At 33.9% G+C, this 16404-nt stretch overlaps 1 protein-coding gene across 1 annotated transcript; it reads left to right on the forward strand.

Moving 5' to 3' along the window:
• Positions 1 to 851: 851 nt before the first annotated feature.
• Positions 852 to 14944, forward strand: LOC117108724 (ubiquitin thioesterase Zranb1-like). The gene is made up of 7 exons (XM_033250850.1): positions 852 to 1153; positions 5325 to 6368; positions 7227 to 7298; positions 7824 to 8022; positions 8792 to 9036; positions 9853 to 10082; positions 11960 to 14944. The coding sequence occupies exons 2-7, from the start codon at positions 5345 to 5347 to the stop codon at positions 12125 to 12127; spliced, it is 1938 nt and encodes a 645-aa protein (XP_033106741.1). The 5' UTR covers positions 852 to 1153; positions 5325 to 5344; the 3' UTR covers positions 12128 to 14944.
• Positions 14945 to 16404: the final 1460 nt, after the last annotated feature.

Here is a 16404-nt window from a genome sequence, read left to right on the forward strand (position 1 = left end):
AAAGGACATGTTTATTTGTTTTATTTCATAATTTTCTTTCGTGTGATTCTTTTTTTTTTTGCTTTTCATGCATTTTTGTACTTTTTTAACGACTTTTATAATTATATTTGTAATTTAAACATTTTCCTGCAATGAGGAAATGCCCTGTTCTGTTTTACAAACATACAGTACTGGTAAGTATAGATGTATAGATATAGGCCATAATAATAATAATAATAATAATAATAATAATAATAATAATAATAATAATAATAATAATAATAATAATAAAATACTGATAATAATAATAATAATAATAATAATAATAATAATTATTATTATTATTATTATTATTATTATTATTATTAATTATTATTATTATTATTATTGTATACTTATATAGCGCATATCAAACTTCTCTATGCGCTGAACATTATTACCCCGGATCACTGGATCAAGCACATATGGAACACACACTCAGGCCCCATAGGGGAATTCCATAATGTTGCAGCTGCTGTATTCAGCGCAGGCTGTGTTTGAACCTACCAGGTACCCACTTTTACTCCTGGGTGGAGAGAGACAACCGTAGATAAAGTGCCTTGCCCAAGGACACAAGCGACTTGCACAGCGAGAGTTTTGAACCCCCGACCTCGAGGTTTAATAGTATTAAATTATTATTATTATATCATCATCAGCATCATTACTTGATTACTATGATTTATTGTTTAAAACCAAGCAAGGACTTAAAACTGTACATATAAAAATCATTGCAAAATCGGCACTGGCAAAACTCCCCTCCCTTGTCCTGCTCCCACCCTTTTCGATCATCTGAACACAGTTACGCGCATGACAGTGATGACGTAAATATTTGCCAGTGATCATCAAAACAAAAATGGCTGAAAAAAATTGAAGTAGGCTTTAGCCTTTCAAAACCAAGAGTATCCATTGTTGTTTAGTGACATAAGAAAACTGGTTGTTTTCGTAATTGATTTAAAGGGATTAATGATGGTGGTATAGCATTTCGAGGGCCTTTTTCGTGTTTTGGAAGTCGTAAAGCTGCAAAATCGGCTGGCATTTGCTAGCCCAGCAGACGGGCTGAACAGCCATTTAACTTATCAAGGGATAGGCATAGGGCCTAGCCTAGCCTAGGCTTCGTGTCTTGGATGGAGTAAAGGTATGTGCGGATTGGCCGTCTCATCTCTATTTAAATTTAGTATAGTAGGCCTATTCTTAGAATATGTAGTAAATAGCCTAGTTTGATACTATACAACTCTGCTAATAATGATGGGTATGACTGCTTTAGGCCCAGCAGGGAGGCTTTATTTAAGATTTTTTTTTATTACTACCTACTAGCCTAGGCTCTAGCCTAGTTAGAGTAGGCCTAGTAGCTAGCAGTCCAGTGGCTAGCTAGGCCTACAGACTAATGCTACACCAGTCTTACTCTCTTATTCTAAGCTTCTCTAGCCTACTAGGCCTAGGGCACGCTGACCAATCCTCGCCAGGTAACACAAAAATTATGTTCACATGGAATATAGGATTATATATACTTCAACATGAATATAATTACTGTCATTAAATAGTGTAATAGTATATTCACCATGATAAAAAAATATACTGTACAATCATTACTTAATTAATTACTTGATAACAACCGAAGTTTTTCATACCTACTTTGGGCATGCGCGAACCAGATGTCGGCACCAAATATCCGGCAACCGTTTTTACAGCCCATTATAGGAAGGAACTTCCCCTTATTTAGTGTGAATATTTTTGTTGGTCCTATCCTATCCTGTTATGTTTATTGGATTTCAAGCTATTTAGATAAGTTTTTATAAAGTCTCATTTGATCAAGAAAAATAATGAAATATTATATTTTTCTTTGTATTTTTTTTAGGTGGATGAATTTTTGGAGACATCTCTAGCAAAGACCTCTATATCAAGTTTAATACAATTGTTTAATTATTATTATTAATAATTATCTTCATTATTTTTATAATCATTACCATCATCAATATCATCATTAACACAGTTTTATGATGATGAGTAAAAACACATGGTTTAGTTGAGGGTGGGGGTGGTTGAGTTTGAGCCATCTTTGACAAATAAATAAATATAATCTAATCCAAGGTACTGTAACTTATGAAGTAAATTGAAGTTTCTATTAGATAGCATTGGCCTTCACCTAGATACTATTGCTGCCAAATTGTCCCTGTAATTTGACGTGCGATTCAAAAATTTCCCTCTACCATAACGGTACTAGCAAGTTATTAGCCTACTTTCTGCTCCTACCAATGTGTAATTTGGTAGATAAAGCATTTTGTGTGAAAAAAGAGAGAGAAACACAAACAATAGCTTTTATTTTGAGAAACACATCAGTTAAAATAAAGATTTACAAACTGTTTATAATGCTCGTATTGTAAAATACCACATGCCAAGATATGGAAATTTACATGTCGTTATTCCAATTGTCGGCACACCCCCTCTAACACGCTATTCAATTTGAAATCATAAAAATGAACTGTTCTGAAAGCCTTGGGTATGTGGTTACTCAAGGCAATATTATTCAACATGTCTGGATTTATTTGGAATTAAGTTTTTCCCTCTTCCGGAAATGGGAAAGGCTGTAGTTAGTGATTGGCTCAATTTTGGTATCAAATTTCACGTCAGGGTTTTTAGGCTTGGTGTTTTGTATCATGGAGATATCGGTAAATTTTGCAGTGAAAGAGATGGAGACTTTCGTGTTGTTTTTACATTATTAATAAAATCATATAAGATGTTGCGAACATTGACAGTGCGTAAATGTACTTAATTAATTATAAGTAATGAGGTTGTTGGCCTCCCAATAAATGGCATCCGGCCAATGATTGGTCAGCGTACCCTAGGCTAGTCTTTATGTCACGAATTGTAAATTAAAGAAGGCATTGGCTATTGCTTCCTTTTGGTGTTTGCATTGGCCTGGCTTAAACTCTCTCTTCGCACTACCCTCTCTCTTCGCACTACCCTGGTAGGCAAAAAAATTTGGCCAATATATCAAAATGCACTAGGAAATCAGTATAGGCTAGGCCTACTGGTTATGTTTATTTTTGTTGTGCCAAAAATATGAAAGCTACTGATGAAATTCATACATGAGCAATTTCACAGTAAATAGACATGCCCCAAGCAATATTTTTCGCAAGGTATAACTAAAGATTTTATTGTTTAATGTAATATTTTTACATGTATATTATCATATAAATGAGTCTACATAATAAAAATCATTTCATGATCATATAATTCACAGTAAAAAAAAAAAAATAATTGACGTACTTTTTAGCCATATTTCATAGTATAAATTTTTTTAAATTGTATTATAAGGATAGAGCTCATTATTTCTATGAAATATATAGGAAACTAATAAGATAAAACACTAGAAAGAAAAATAAAACTCTTTTTTTATTAAAAAAATATGCAATTTGATGGTTTTTGTAACGGGTGTAACATTTATTGAGGAAGTTCAAAATGGCCCAATACTCCTAAGAAGAAATATATGTACAGTATTATTTTTAAATGTTTATCAAATTGGTAATGATACCTTGCCTTTTATTTTTGGTGCATCCACAATGGAAGGTCATTGACTCAAATGTATGTCAAGAACCTGTTCGTCTGTTACAAGGGAATAGGATGTAGTGTTTTAAGATACAAACATGCATATTTCTTTTGGAAAACATTTAACTATCTTATCACACACCTTTTTGAAAAACATTGATATCATATCTTTTGTTGCACAGAGTTTAGCCTAAATCCTCTGTACTCTATTTTTCCATGAAAATGTCACGATACCATGTCCATTTATTGTGTAATAACTCATATGGCATAGTTATATATATTAGGAGGAATTGACAAAAAAAATAAATAAATAAAAGACAAGAAATTGAAAGTGTGTGACGACATCGTCCCTGCCGGAATGAAGGGTCTTCAATAAGCCTGTAAAAATATTCTGTTAACCACTCGGTGTCGCTACGCTAACTTTGACAAATATTTATTGCATTTTTTTTTTAAATGAATCGAATAATTACTCGGCAAGTAATCATTTAGTGAACATTATAGTTGCCTAAATGTAATATTAAGACCGTTGAATTGGATTGCATATATCCTGAAAAATGCATTTTTCGTTCGTTCTAACTCATACACTGAATTGCTATACTATGTTGTTGCTGCCAGCATCCATCGGGCAATGGAGAAACTGTGGTAGCGTCATGTAAAGAAGCCTTCACTTTCTTCGGCTAGCGTGCTCGCATTTGGCAACATCCGAAGAGATAAGACGAAAATGACTTTAAAAAATTGAATAAAAATAGAAAAAATATAATTTCCCAGATTTAATTTTTTTTTTTGTTGATTCCTAATACTGTATGTATTAACCTAGCGAAAAGCACTTTTTGTACATTAAGGTCAAATTTCACAATTTTCATACTGTTATTTTGGAATAGTGTATTAATTTTTCTTGGATATATTTTTGATTTTTTACAGAACATCAAACTGATTTGTTGGAAAGTGAAAGTGATTTATATTTGATAAAATTATCATAACCATCGTCAATCAAGAGTACTGAAAAGTATTGAATGCCAAGGGGAAAGAATCACAATCATTGGTTTCTTTTGTTTTCATAGATAACTTATTTGCTTCTTTATTTCAGGTTGTTAAATACAACACAAAATGCAAAAAAAACTATGATACTTGGCACTTCTCACCAAGGACTTCTTTGTCCTCGCTACATCCTCTCCAACCTCTATTGTGACTCCACGCAACTTGTGATTGTCGTATTCCACTACAGATAGGTTTTCAGTCCGGAATATGAACCACTGTCCATGCAACTGCGGTGTAAAGAAATTATTTAGGTCCACGGTAGCCCTAATAAGATTGAATAAGCCAAAGCCTATATAAAGATTCAAATGAAAAATTTTTGTTTAGCCCAGTCTTTGCTTTAGGTTTTTCTGAAACTAGTAAGATGGCATTGTCAATCATTTTTTTATTGATGAAAATCATCAATATGCTTGCGTCTTTAAATTCATTGTCAATTAACCACAATATTGCATGTCATTTGATTTGTGAGTAATGCAAAAGTGTCCTACTAATGCGTTCATCGATTGTAACCAGAAATCGAACAATTATCGCTATAAGTGTTTTTTTTTTGTAAACACCTACAGACCACAAAAAGTGATCACTTATTTCTGGAGCAAGGTATTTAGATTTCAATTTGCATCTCTACATCTTGCAATTAGGATTTAATTAACAAGTCTGTATGGTATTGCAAAGTTTAAACAAAATGCTGATTGTTCCTCTGAATTCTAAATCATTGATCTTTTCAGTTTTCAACCAGCTGAAGAAAATGTCTGGAAATGGTGGTAAATGGACTTGTGAATATTGTACCTACATGAACTGGCTTAGTTCTATGCATTGTACCTTGTGCCATGCACTTCGACCAGTCCAGTGGATTACACCCACAACTCAAGCATCTTTGGTTTCTATGTCTCAACAAGAGACGAGCAGCCTACCTCGTTCACTCGCTCAGTGGCCTTGCAGGGCTTGCACATTTCTTAACCGGCCACATTTGACAAAATGCACAACATGTTACACGCCCAGAGGCTCACTAGCTTCTGTTGTCGACAAAAACAATCGTGCCATTTCCAGATCTACCATCAACAGGGTCACGGAAACATGCCAACCCTCAAATAATGAACGAAACAGAGCAAGTAGTCTGGCCACCAAGAAGTGGTCTTGCCATGCATGCACATATGAAAACTGGCCTAAGGCAAAAATGTGCATTCTGTGTCACCATCCTCGCCCGAGGTTACCTGTCGAGACCAAAGTCAGTGCCCTTTCTGTTTCACGTGGTTCTCCACCAGATTCCCCTCCGAGAAGCCCTGATGGCAATATAGAGTTCCAACAAGTGGGGGCAGCAGCCGCAGCACCTCCGCCTATGAGTAATATTGAACACGAAAAACGGGTCAAGCAAATTCGTAGACGTTTGCGCAAGTCTGACTGGTTGTTCTTAAATGCGTGTGTTGGTGTTGTAGACGGTGACACACAGCCAGTTGAAGCCTACCTCAGCTCAGGCGGGGATCCTACCCGCCAGCTCACTCATGATGAAACTCTGTTTTTGAATAGGCCTAGTGCATTTGATGCTGGCCTAACGTTAGTTCACCTTGCCATACGATTTCAAAGGGAAGATCTTTTAGCTGTACTTCTTACAACAGATGTTTCGAGTCATGTTGTCAAACGCCCACCATCTCAAGTGTGCCCAGATTTAGCAGCTTGTATACGCAAAGAAATTGCTTCAAATTTGCGGCAACGAAAAGGGGATTTCCCTTGCTACTTTGCAACAGACATTGTAACATTCACCCTCCCTGGAGGTAAGAACACTTTCATCATTTTTTTTTTTTCATTCAAAGTTTTTTACACTCCCAACTTTTCTGTCAGTGCTGTATTAAAAGTGTTCAACGGAGAAAACTAAAGTATAGTGCACCTCAATTCGAAACCCCCCTAATTTGAGACCACTTTTTAAATAACCAAACTAAATCTTCAAACCTTTATAACAAACCTAACCCTCTAAGTGGAAACTGATCAGAACCCCAAGACCACCCCAAATTTTCCTGTCAAAGGTGGTCTCGAATTGGAGGGCAAACTGTACTTTCCTTCAACACTGCTTGGTTTTGTGTTGTTAGGCAAAAAAAAAAATTATTGTGTTGGCCATGCCCGACCGACCCAAATTTCTTAGCTAGCCTAGAAATCGTAGTGTAGTTCGTGGGTCGAAGGCTATTACGCATACCTAAATAGGCCGTAGATATGCAGGGGCCTGGGCCTAAACATTTGTCGAAAAATCTTACATTCCCTTGAACAAGAAGTAACATACATAAAGTTTGTGTGGTGAATTTTGGGACATCAGCAATCGGCTTTCTTAGAGCAACTTTTTAAATCATGTTCAAAAGAAGAAATACAGCAATTATGATGATCTTTACAGCAATAACAAGGGACAACCGACATAGCAATCTCCGCTGTGCCAGTCCATTGTTTACATCCAACACCCAAGTGAGGTCACGTGACGCCCATCACCGAAGCGGTCTATTGTATCAATGGTTGGTCAGTGTACTTGCAGTTGCTCAAGTGCACCTATAGAGATAATGCCTTATTTGACAGTGTCAGTGATAATGATATAATAAGCATTTTAAGTGGATAAATAAAAATTAATTTGATTCGCCTTTTAAAAACAGAAATTGAAGAATTGCCAGTTTCAACTAGGAATCAGTTAATGGATGAACTTCTTGATGGTGATGTACAAAAAGGTATGTATCAAAGAATTCATTTGTTTACTGAGAACATAGCTTTTCCTACCTGTCTGCGGTGGGAAAAAACAGTGTCGTAATAGCTATGAGTTTTCACTGGTTAAAGCTAGGACCCCAGACCTTAAGAATATTCATCAGCATTTTGTAGTCCAAAATTGGCTGGTACCTATTAAAGAGCAGAATGTTTAAATAATATTTTTTAATTATTCATCCAACAAAATAATTCATTATCAAATTCCCTAAACTGTAAAGTAAAAGATGAATGCAAGCAAAAGGGAAGGGTGAATTTAAATTCCCTTGTATTGAATCTGATTTGTTAAACCTGCACCATTTATGCAAACTCCATGTAGACTGCGATGGGAATTCAAGTTGAGACCAGATCTCTTTGGATAATCTGAAACATGTGGCAGTTATGTAACACTGAGAGAATATAAAATATTGGGATTTATTACTAAATACACAAATGGCGATGTGTGAAGTAGCCTGCTGTCAGAATGTTTAAATTATTGCTTTTTCTGAATTCAGAGTTGGAACAAGAGTCAACAATCATAAATTGGAGTCTGGAAATCACAGATAGATTAGGGAGTCGTCTGTATGCTCTCTGGAACCGTACTGCTGGTGATTGTCTGTTAGACTCAGCTCTGCAGGCAACATGGGGAGTGTTCGATGCTGACTGCGTCTTGCGGAGAGCACTAGGAGAGAGTTTGCGAGACTGTTCAATGAAGTAAGTTATGATTTTATAAGGAAACTCTGAGAGACAATGAACGGATTAAAATACTTTATATTTCGTTGTTGGTTTGGCCAAAGAGTATAGAATTACCAGGGGGCCGAATGCAGGCAATAGAAAAAAGTACTACCAGGAGATAGGGGGCGCCCTATTTACAAACACCTTTTACCTTTTGAAGGGTGTCCTCCAGTTTGTGGTAATACTTTTTTTTAGATAGGTTTCGTTCCAATAAAACCCTGAGAGTCGGATCTGTTGCAGTTCTTTACTCTCTGGTTTGGCGAATCAAAACTTAGTTTGGCTAATCATTTTCATTCCAAATTAGCCAAATTTTGCCAGTTTCAACTCTGAAATCCCAATTAAGGTTGTTGTTTCATGCGCAGTTTTTTTGATAAGTATTATAACGGGTTGTTGTTAATTTAGATTTTTCTTTTCTTTTTAATGTTTTTAAATTGTAAATCCGTTGTTGTGTATCAATTTTCAATGAATTTTATGTTCCTTGTTCTTGTTTTATCTGTTAATTACTTGCTTTAATTTTCACATTTTATTGTTGATATATTTTAAATCTTTGATGAATTATGTTTTTCTTGTAATTGTTTGCATTTATATTTTTAAAATAAAGATTTTCCATGTTTTTCTGTAATTAATTTAATTTTAGAACTTTTTGTGAATTTCATGCAATTTAATTGTATGGTTGCAATTTCAAATTGTTTTTTAATAAAGAAAAAATGAAAATTGATAATTGATATAATTAATCCCACTCTTCTAGGTTTTATGCCCGTTGGAAGGAGTATGAGTCGATGCAGGTAGAGAGCATGCACTTTTCCCTTGACGAGGATCAATGGTTACATGATTGGGCTTTGATGCTGAGCCGCGCCGGTCAACCTGGGGCGGCATTAGAACAGACCCACATCTTCGTTCTTGCTCACATCTTGCGTAGGCCGATTATTGTTTATGGTGTAAAATTCATTAAGAGCTTCCGAGGTGAAAATTTAGGTTTTGCAAGATTTCAAGGTGATTATGAATCCTTAATCAAATTTGTATCCTTATGATCATCTTAAATGTCTTAACACATTGACTGCCAATGCCATGCAATTTTCCCTATTTGTTACCCCATTTCCATATCACGTTTAGAGAGTGTGAGGGCACCATCATATGTATCATATTCATTACCTGTGGGAATATACACAAACAAACATATGAAGATTATCGCTTACGTATATCATTCATAAACTGTCAGTGCGAGAGTTTGTGTTCCTACCACTACTGCCGGTGATTCTACGTACAATATAAAAGTGTCATGTTTTTGATGTGTTAATACATCATGGTGGCCAGTGCAACACCATGTACGATGTATAATTACGTGCCCGACAGCCAACAGCCCAAATACTTTTGAATAATATATACATGTATGCCAAATTTCATTTGCTGTTTTTCCAACAATAAATTTCCTTTAACAATCATATCTAGTTGAACTTGTCTCTTCTATGTTCCATCTCATTTTCATTGATATACTGTAGCACTGCCTTTTTAAAATTATTATTATTTAGGCACGTAAGTCAAGAATTGGCAATAGTGAACTTAGTTGCTGTCCTATGCTTTGCATATTCAAAATGTTTGTACAAATTGTAATTACATATTTTATTTTCATGGTAGTCAGAAAAGCTAGTCTTCTGTCTCTATGTTTGTTTAATTTATAAATATATGAATAATGATAGAATGTAGCTCAAAACATTTACAAAACTGAAATAGTATGAATATTTGGCAAACACAAAAAAAAACATAGCACATTGTATTTTACTACTACTTCTGTTTTGCTTGTATAAACAGGTGTATACCTACCTCTGCTATGGGAGCCTAGTTTCTGCTCGAAGAACCCTATAGCACTTGCTTACACACGTGGACATTTCTCAGCCCTTGTTGCAATGGAAATAGAGAATGACGATAACATAGGTGCTGGAGCTAACATTGATGCTGATGATGATGCATGGACAGTCTGTCTACCGTTGACTGATAGTGAAGGCAAAATTCTACCTGTTCACTTCATATCATCTCTGCAAGTAAGTTCATTTACCATCGACTTTGAATCTATTTGTCATTGTCCACACTATTCAGTTTTTTGTGACAAATACTTGTTGTCTGCCCATGTGACTGGCAAAACCCCCTCCGTTTGTCGCAATTTATAATTTCTAAAAAGCACCCAAAACGTTGCAGAATCAGAATTTTAAACATTTTCATGTTTTTGCATTTTTTTAAAGTAGGTATGTTTCTGCAAAATATGAATCACTTAATCTAACTAAAAAGTATATTAATATTATTTTGAAAATACAAATCTTAATAATAAACTATGGATTTTGAAATCTTTGGAAGCTGTTTTCTCAAAACCTACATTGCTGATATCCAATGAATTAAATATTAATACTCAACCAGTTTCCATAAAATAAGCACTGTATTAAAGAAGAATAATTCATGCAGAATCTAAAAACACTAAAAACTCAATTTTTTGAATTTTTGGTACAAACGGCATGTTTTGCCATAGCCAGTCATATATGTCATACCTTACCAATATAGAGTACCACAGTCGTATCGTCACAACACCAGGTGGCACCCTCTGGACGTTCGTTACCATTCATTACGCCTGAATAACTTCATAATCTTAATGTTTAGAATAGGCTTTCTGCATTTTAAAACCTAATAATTTACCATCAAAATGTACTAAAAACACAAAAAGCTTGCATTATATTAGTTATCGAACTCACATTTAATCATCAATTAACATTTACAAAGAAAAATTAAGATACTACTTCTTAATAATTACATTAGAAATTGGGATCAATGGTTCGTCAGTGGAGAAAATGGCGTCGGTTGAACGCATTTTGTGTCGCCGATAGCAACGAAGTAGTATGTGGTATCGTAAAGTAACACTGTAGTACTCTATATGGACAAATTGTGTGATTGTCAATTAAACCTTGATAGCTTAAACAAATTTTTATAAATATGCTAAGTCAGTGAATGTTTTATTTTGAAGACCTCTCTAATTAAGGACCACTTTTCTGTGGTCCCATATTCACAAATGCCTTTTATCTGTATTATTCCAAACTCAACCAAGACTAAAGCTGCTAAAAAAAAATTGAAAACCCTAGTCCCAAAAGTGGCTTTTTATTGGAAGGAGACTATTTCCTTTTAATTAATAAGGTATTCTTACTTTGTTTGGTGTAAATAGTTTGCCCGATTATGTAAACCAGTGAAATTTCATCTGAATATTTTCTTCCCAAGATATAATTCTGTAAACCAGGCACAACATATTCAGAATAGATAAGTGGGAGTGCTTATTTCAATATATGCCTTGAAATTTTAAAATTTAGTGGCAAAACGGGGTGGGGCATCCTCCCACTGGATCCGCCCCTGCTCTCAGACTTTTCTTTGTTCTCCATTTTTTTTAAATAATTTAAAAAAATTTAGGGGACCCGGGCTGGCTACCTGACCCCTGAATCTGCCACTGCACATAGTGATACCCATTGGCACTGACTTCATGAGACAATTGGTAATAAAGCAGTGAAAACATGTTTCCGGGACACTTCTGCAAGTTTTGGAACTTGGGACCCCGGCCAGAGGCAGATCCAGTGGTGGGGGGGGGGGAGCACGTGCTCCCCCGCATTTTCTCAATTAACCCTACCAGGTATCCACTTATACTCTTGTGTGGAGAGAAGAAATGCAGAAAAAGTGCCTTGCTCAAGGACACAAGTGATATGCACAGCGAGGTGTTGAAACCCTAACCTCAAGGCTGGGAAACCAAACTTATTCTCACTACGCCAAACCACAATTTACTAGTAATCTTAATACCATATAAGTTTAATTTTCATTGTTATTTTTGTCAATACTACTTCAGTACTACAAATGATTAACTTTCTATTCCTTTAAAAAAAATTTCATTTAGGTTGGAACAGAAGAGAAACTTCTTCGTGATTGGCTTGATTGTCGTATGACCTGCGGTGGAAGCCTTGTTGCGCAACAGACCCAACCACGCCGTCTCCCTGTCATCATTGGCCAAATGATTGAGGAATGGTTACAGAAGTACCGGCATGCTAGCCCACACTGTAACTGACAACCGATCAACCAAGTACTTTTGTGGCGATCAAACATAAACACAGGCAAAAGACAACATTTTGTAATAGTACTGTAAGGGGCTGGTTGTACTGATTAGAGAATTTTCAAATTAATAATGCTTTCAAGAGGAAAAAAGAAGCTACACTATAAGTTTTATAAAAAAAAAATATAGATAATATGTAGCAAAATTTTGAAGTTCGACTTTGTATATTACCCCTTTCATCCTACCAAGTTCAAAAATATATTCTTTCACATTTCACACACACAGATTTTTAAGATTGAAATGTTTGCACTATATAACACCTGTATTCGAGCTCGAAGTAGGATTTAGAAATGTTGTCATTTAATATTCATAAAACTTTTTTATAGGAAAATGTGCATCCTCACTGAATTGCTAAAAAAAAAAATGTCAAAATTTTGCATGCATTTCTAATATCGCTGACAAAATATTTTAAATAAGCAAACAACATATTTGGGGCTTGCCATGCCGAAACTGGCATCAGCGACAAAAACATGAAAATTGGCTTTTTAATATATTCATATTAAGCTTTAAAATTATGGGCTATTTACTGCAATCTATGTACTATTGCCGAAGTTAAGAGTAAAAGTATTACGGCTTCTCTGAACTAAAGTATATAATATATTGCCACAGTTTTATGCTAATTACTCCTAGTTTAACAATTAGTGACAGTACGCTTGTTGTGGATGGCAAGCCTCATTTGTTTACCTCAATCTTTAGAGTACAAACGCTAGCATTGTGTGCTTTTAATCACCTGAGAGACAACCAACTCAACATATATTTCAACAAAATTCAACAAGGATGGTATATTTTAATACCAAATTTAATCTGAGCAATTAAATCTCACAAAGCTAATGTTTGTAGACAGCAGTCCATTAGTAATTCGACAGTGGAAAGTTAATTTTTTTTGGTGAGAATTGGTGTGGACTTTATCAACTAATGTTAACTGTTTGCTTACAGCCCGTTTTATATCACATGGACGTACGGTTTTTACAGTACATTAGTCCAGTGTTCCAGTCTTAGAAGAACTCATTGAATATTTGAAGAATGAAGTATCACCTCATAACAACTGGTTTTTTGCTGATCATCATTATAATTGTCGCACATTAAATGCAAAGTCTCATGCAAGGTCATTGGAAATCTAAGAATAATTTTTTTAATTCGATGTTCCAATCCTCATATATTATTATTCTACAAAGGAGGCCATATTTTTTGCTAGGGTGTAATCCCAGAACCCTTAAGTCATAGCTTCACCCTTGCGGTGTGTCTGGAGCAATTTATTCAAGTGTGCAATCAATTAACCTATAAATTCTATCCCATTAATCATGGTTTGCATTTAAGGATAAAGTTTTTTTGTACTTCTAGCTGATAATTAATGAGTTCATGCCCACTTGAACACACAATTAGGAGTTAGGCTAACCTGCATCGCTGTGGTATTTAAAAAATTGAAAATATGATTTAAATGTAACGGTGAAGTGAAATAGCAGTGTGTTTAAGTAAAAATATTTAGTGTGTGTCTCCACAAAATGCTGCTAATCATGTAAACATCCAGATTTTTAAATCTTTTAATTGGCTGTTGTGGGTTGTGATAGTCCCACAGAGTAATACCTTGCTATTACCAACTATTATAGACACTAATAATTATTTTGAACTCAACACATTTATGTTTTGAAAATGTGCACCAAAATCATTGAACAGGTAATTAAATGAAGCTTTATTTTTCAACTATATCTCAATCAGTTTTTGGTGACGCTTATATAATCAGAACTAAACAACATTACTCATTACTGTCGCTTCATATTGGTATTATATGGTTCTTGTGCTTTGATTTGGTACTCACAAACACAAGCCTTTATATCTTTTCCAAAAGCATTTTTGATGTCCGCAGTATATTAATCGGACTGTTTTCATTCGCATATGTATTATTTTTTATTCACATTATTATTAGGCCTATTATTATTAAATTTTTTTATTACTTTTATTTTTAAATATTATTATTAATACTTTTATCATTTTATTACGAATAATATTGTTATTATTATAGCTATTGTTATTCTTGCACAATGAATGCAGTGATTGCATAATGCGTGAATGCATAATTGAATGCTTATAGTGTGGTGAATGCATATTGCGTCATAAATGCACATTACTAAAATTAAAATTGTGTACAGTGAATGCATTATTGAGCCACAAATTCATATTGTGCCAATAAATTACGCGGTAAATGCCTATTGCACCATAAATACATAGACACCGTGAATACATATTGTGCCATGATTCCAAGTGTTAGTGGTTATGTTGCATAGTTTTGTATTTTTAATCAAATTATTTGTTTCTTTTGGATAATTATCTGATAAGAGTGGAAGCCAGTAATTCGTATTGAGATGCTGTGTGATTGAATGCTGACTTTTGTCCGTATTTTCAAAATGTCGTGTTTTGTAGAGATTGTTTTTTATGTGTAGCGATAAAAACCAATATTTGTGTCAATGGGCTTATAAATGAAGATTTCTATCAAAATGTTTATGACTTATAAATATATGAATATTTTAAGACCCATTTACTAGTAGTATTTTTTACAAGATGAGAGCGATAATTTTGCATGTATAATGTACGTATATGAGAGGAGAGAGGTTTAATTTGGGTGCATACTATATCATCACAGTATGCATCATTGCATATACTGTATACTTTGAAATAATGGTTCAAAGTCAAGCGTTTATTAATCCTTCAGTGGAAGGGAACTATGAGCTCGCATTAAAATTTAAAAAAGTAATACAGATACAACTCAATAAAAAAGCAAATTATAAAGATTAGTTGTCAGATATTTTGCTAATGTGTCAGAAATCATGATAAAATGATATAGTTATAAAGAGAGTAAATGTTATTACTGAAACAGGGTCAGAAGGATTTAATTATATACAGTTTTTGTCAACATTTCTTCTCGTGTTGAGCATCTGTGTTAATTATCTTTTTTCCCTCTGATATACAGTAGTATGAGAGATACATATTTTAATAATGAACATTTTAAGATTATATTTAATTTTTTTTTAGCTGACTCTTAGTTTTAATGTTCATCTTTTAACAACCAGGGTTACTTTATTTTGTTTTTTGTAAGCACTTTGTTTTTATTTTAAACAGTAGAGAATTATATCCTTAAGTTTTTGAATTTGATCCATCATCTCACTAAAGATATACACTGAGCTAATAAACAATAAAATTCAATTGAATTTGTATTATGTATCAAGTATAAAGAGCTACAGGTGTTTTTATATCCTAGACCCTGAGATTGGCTAGTATGTCGCATTTTTGTAGTGTATCATTCTTAGTAGAGGTTTATTAATTAATTAAATTATTTTATGGGTTTCCAGACTCTATCACACTGTGGATCCTCAACAAATACAAAGTTTATGTTAATTATGCACAGATTACTGAATACTTCAGTAACTCTGATTTATATAATTTGAAGAAAATGTAAAACTAAATGCAAACCCATGTCAGTCAGAATCAAAGATGTTGGGTTAATATTCCATTACCCAATAATACTTAATCCCTCAAAGTCTGTCCACACTATCAAATTTTGTGTGATAATTTTTTTGTGACAAATGTTTGTGTGACAAATGTTTGTTGTGACAAATGTTTGTGTGACAAATGTTTGTTGTGACGAATGTTTGTGTGACAAATGTTTGTGTGACAAATGCTTGTGTGATAAATGTTTGTGACAAATTTGTATGATGTGCCCATATATGACTATTATGATGTCATATCACACGCAAATATGGGCATGTCACATTTTTTTTGTCACAAAAGTGTGGACAGAGCTTTATTTACTAATATTTGTGACCTATTTTCTTTCTATATATTATATTATAGTCTTATGTCACTATTTTATTGCACTAAACTAAAACCTTTATATATCTATACATCATGCTATGCTGTTTTTTTTTTTTTCTTTTTTCTTTTTTCCTCATTTTCAATTTTAAAACAACAATTTTTTAACAATTTGTGGATGGTTTCTGCCTAAGAAATACTTGAAATCGTAAACTTTGAAGGCTGATTTCTCAAATATTGTTCTTTAAACATCTGTATGACTCCTGTAACTTTATAACAAAATGTTGGATTTAACTTATTCTTTTACCATTTTATAGCTCTCATTTTACTGTTAAACCCTGTATTAATAACTAAAAATAAATCTTTGCGACAAGTGACTGGTTTGGCTTGTCTTTGCCACATATGATATGATGTTAATAACAGGAGTA

This window comes from Anneissia japonica, unplaced genomic scaffold (assembly GCF_011630105.1).
Source record: "Anneissia japonica isolate Jap-2015-1 unplaced genomic scaffold, ASM1163010v1 scaffold26_len2425191_cov177, whole genome shotgun sequence".
In the NCBI taxonomy this organism is placed as follows: domain Eukaryota; kingdom Metazoa; phylum Echinodermata; class Crinoidea; order Comatulida; family Comatulidae; genus Anneissia; species Anneissia japonica.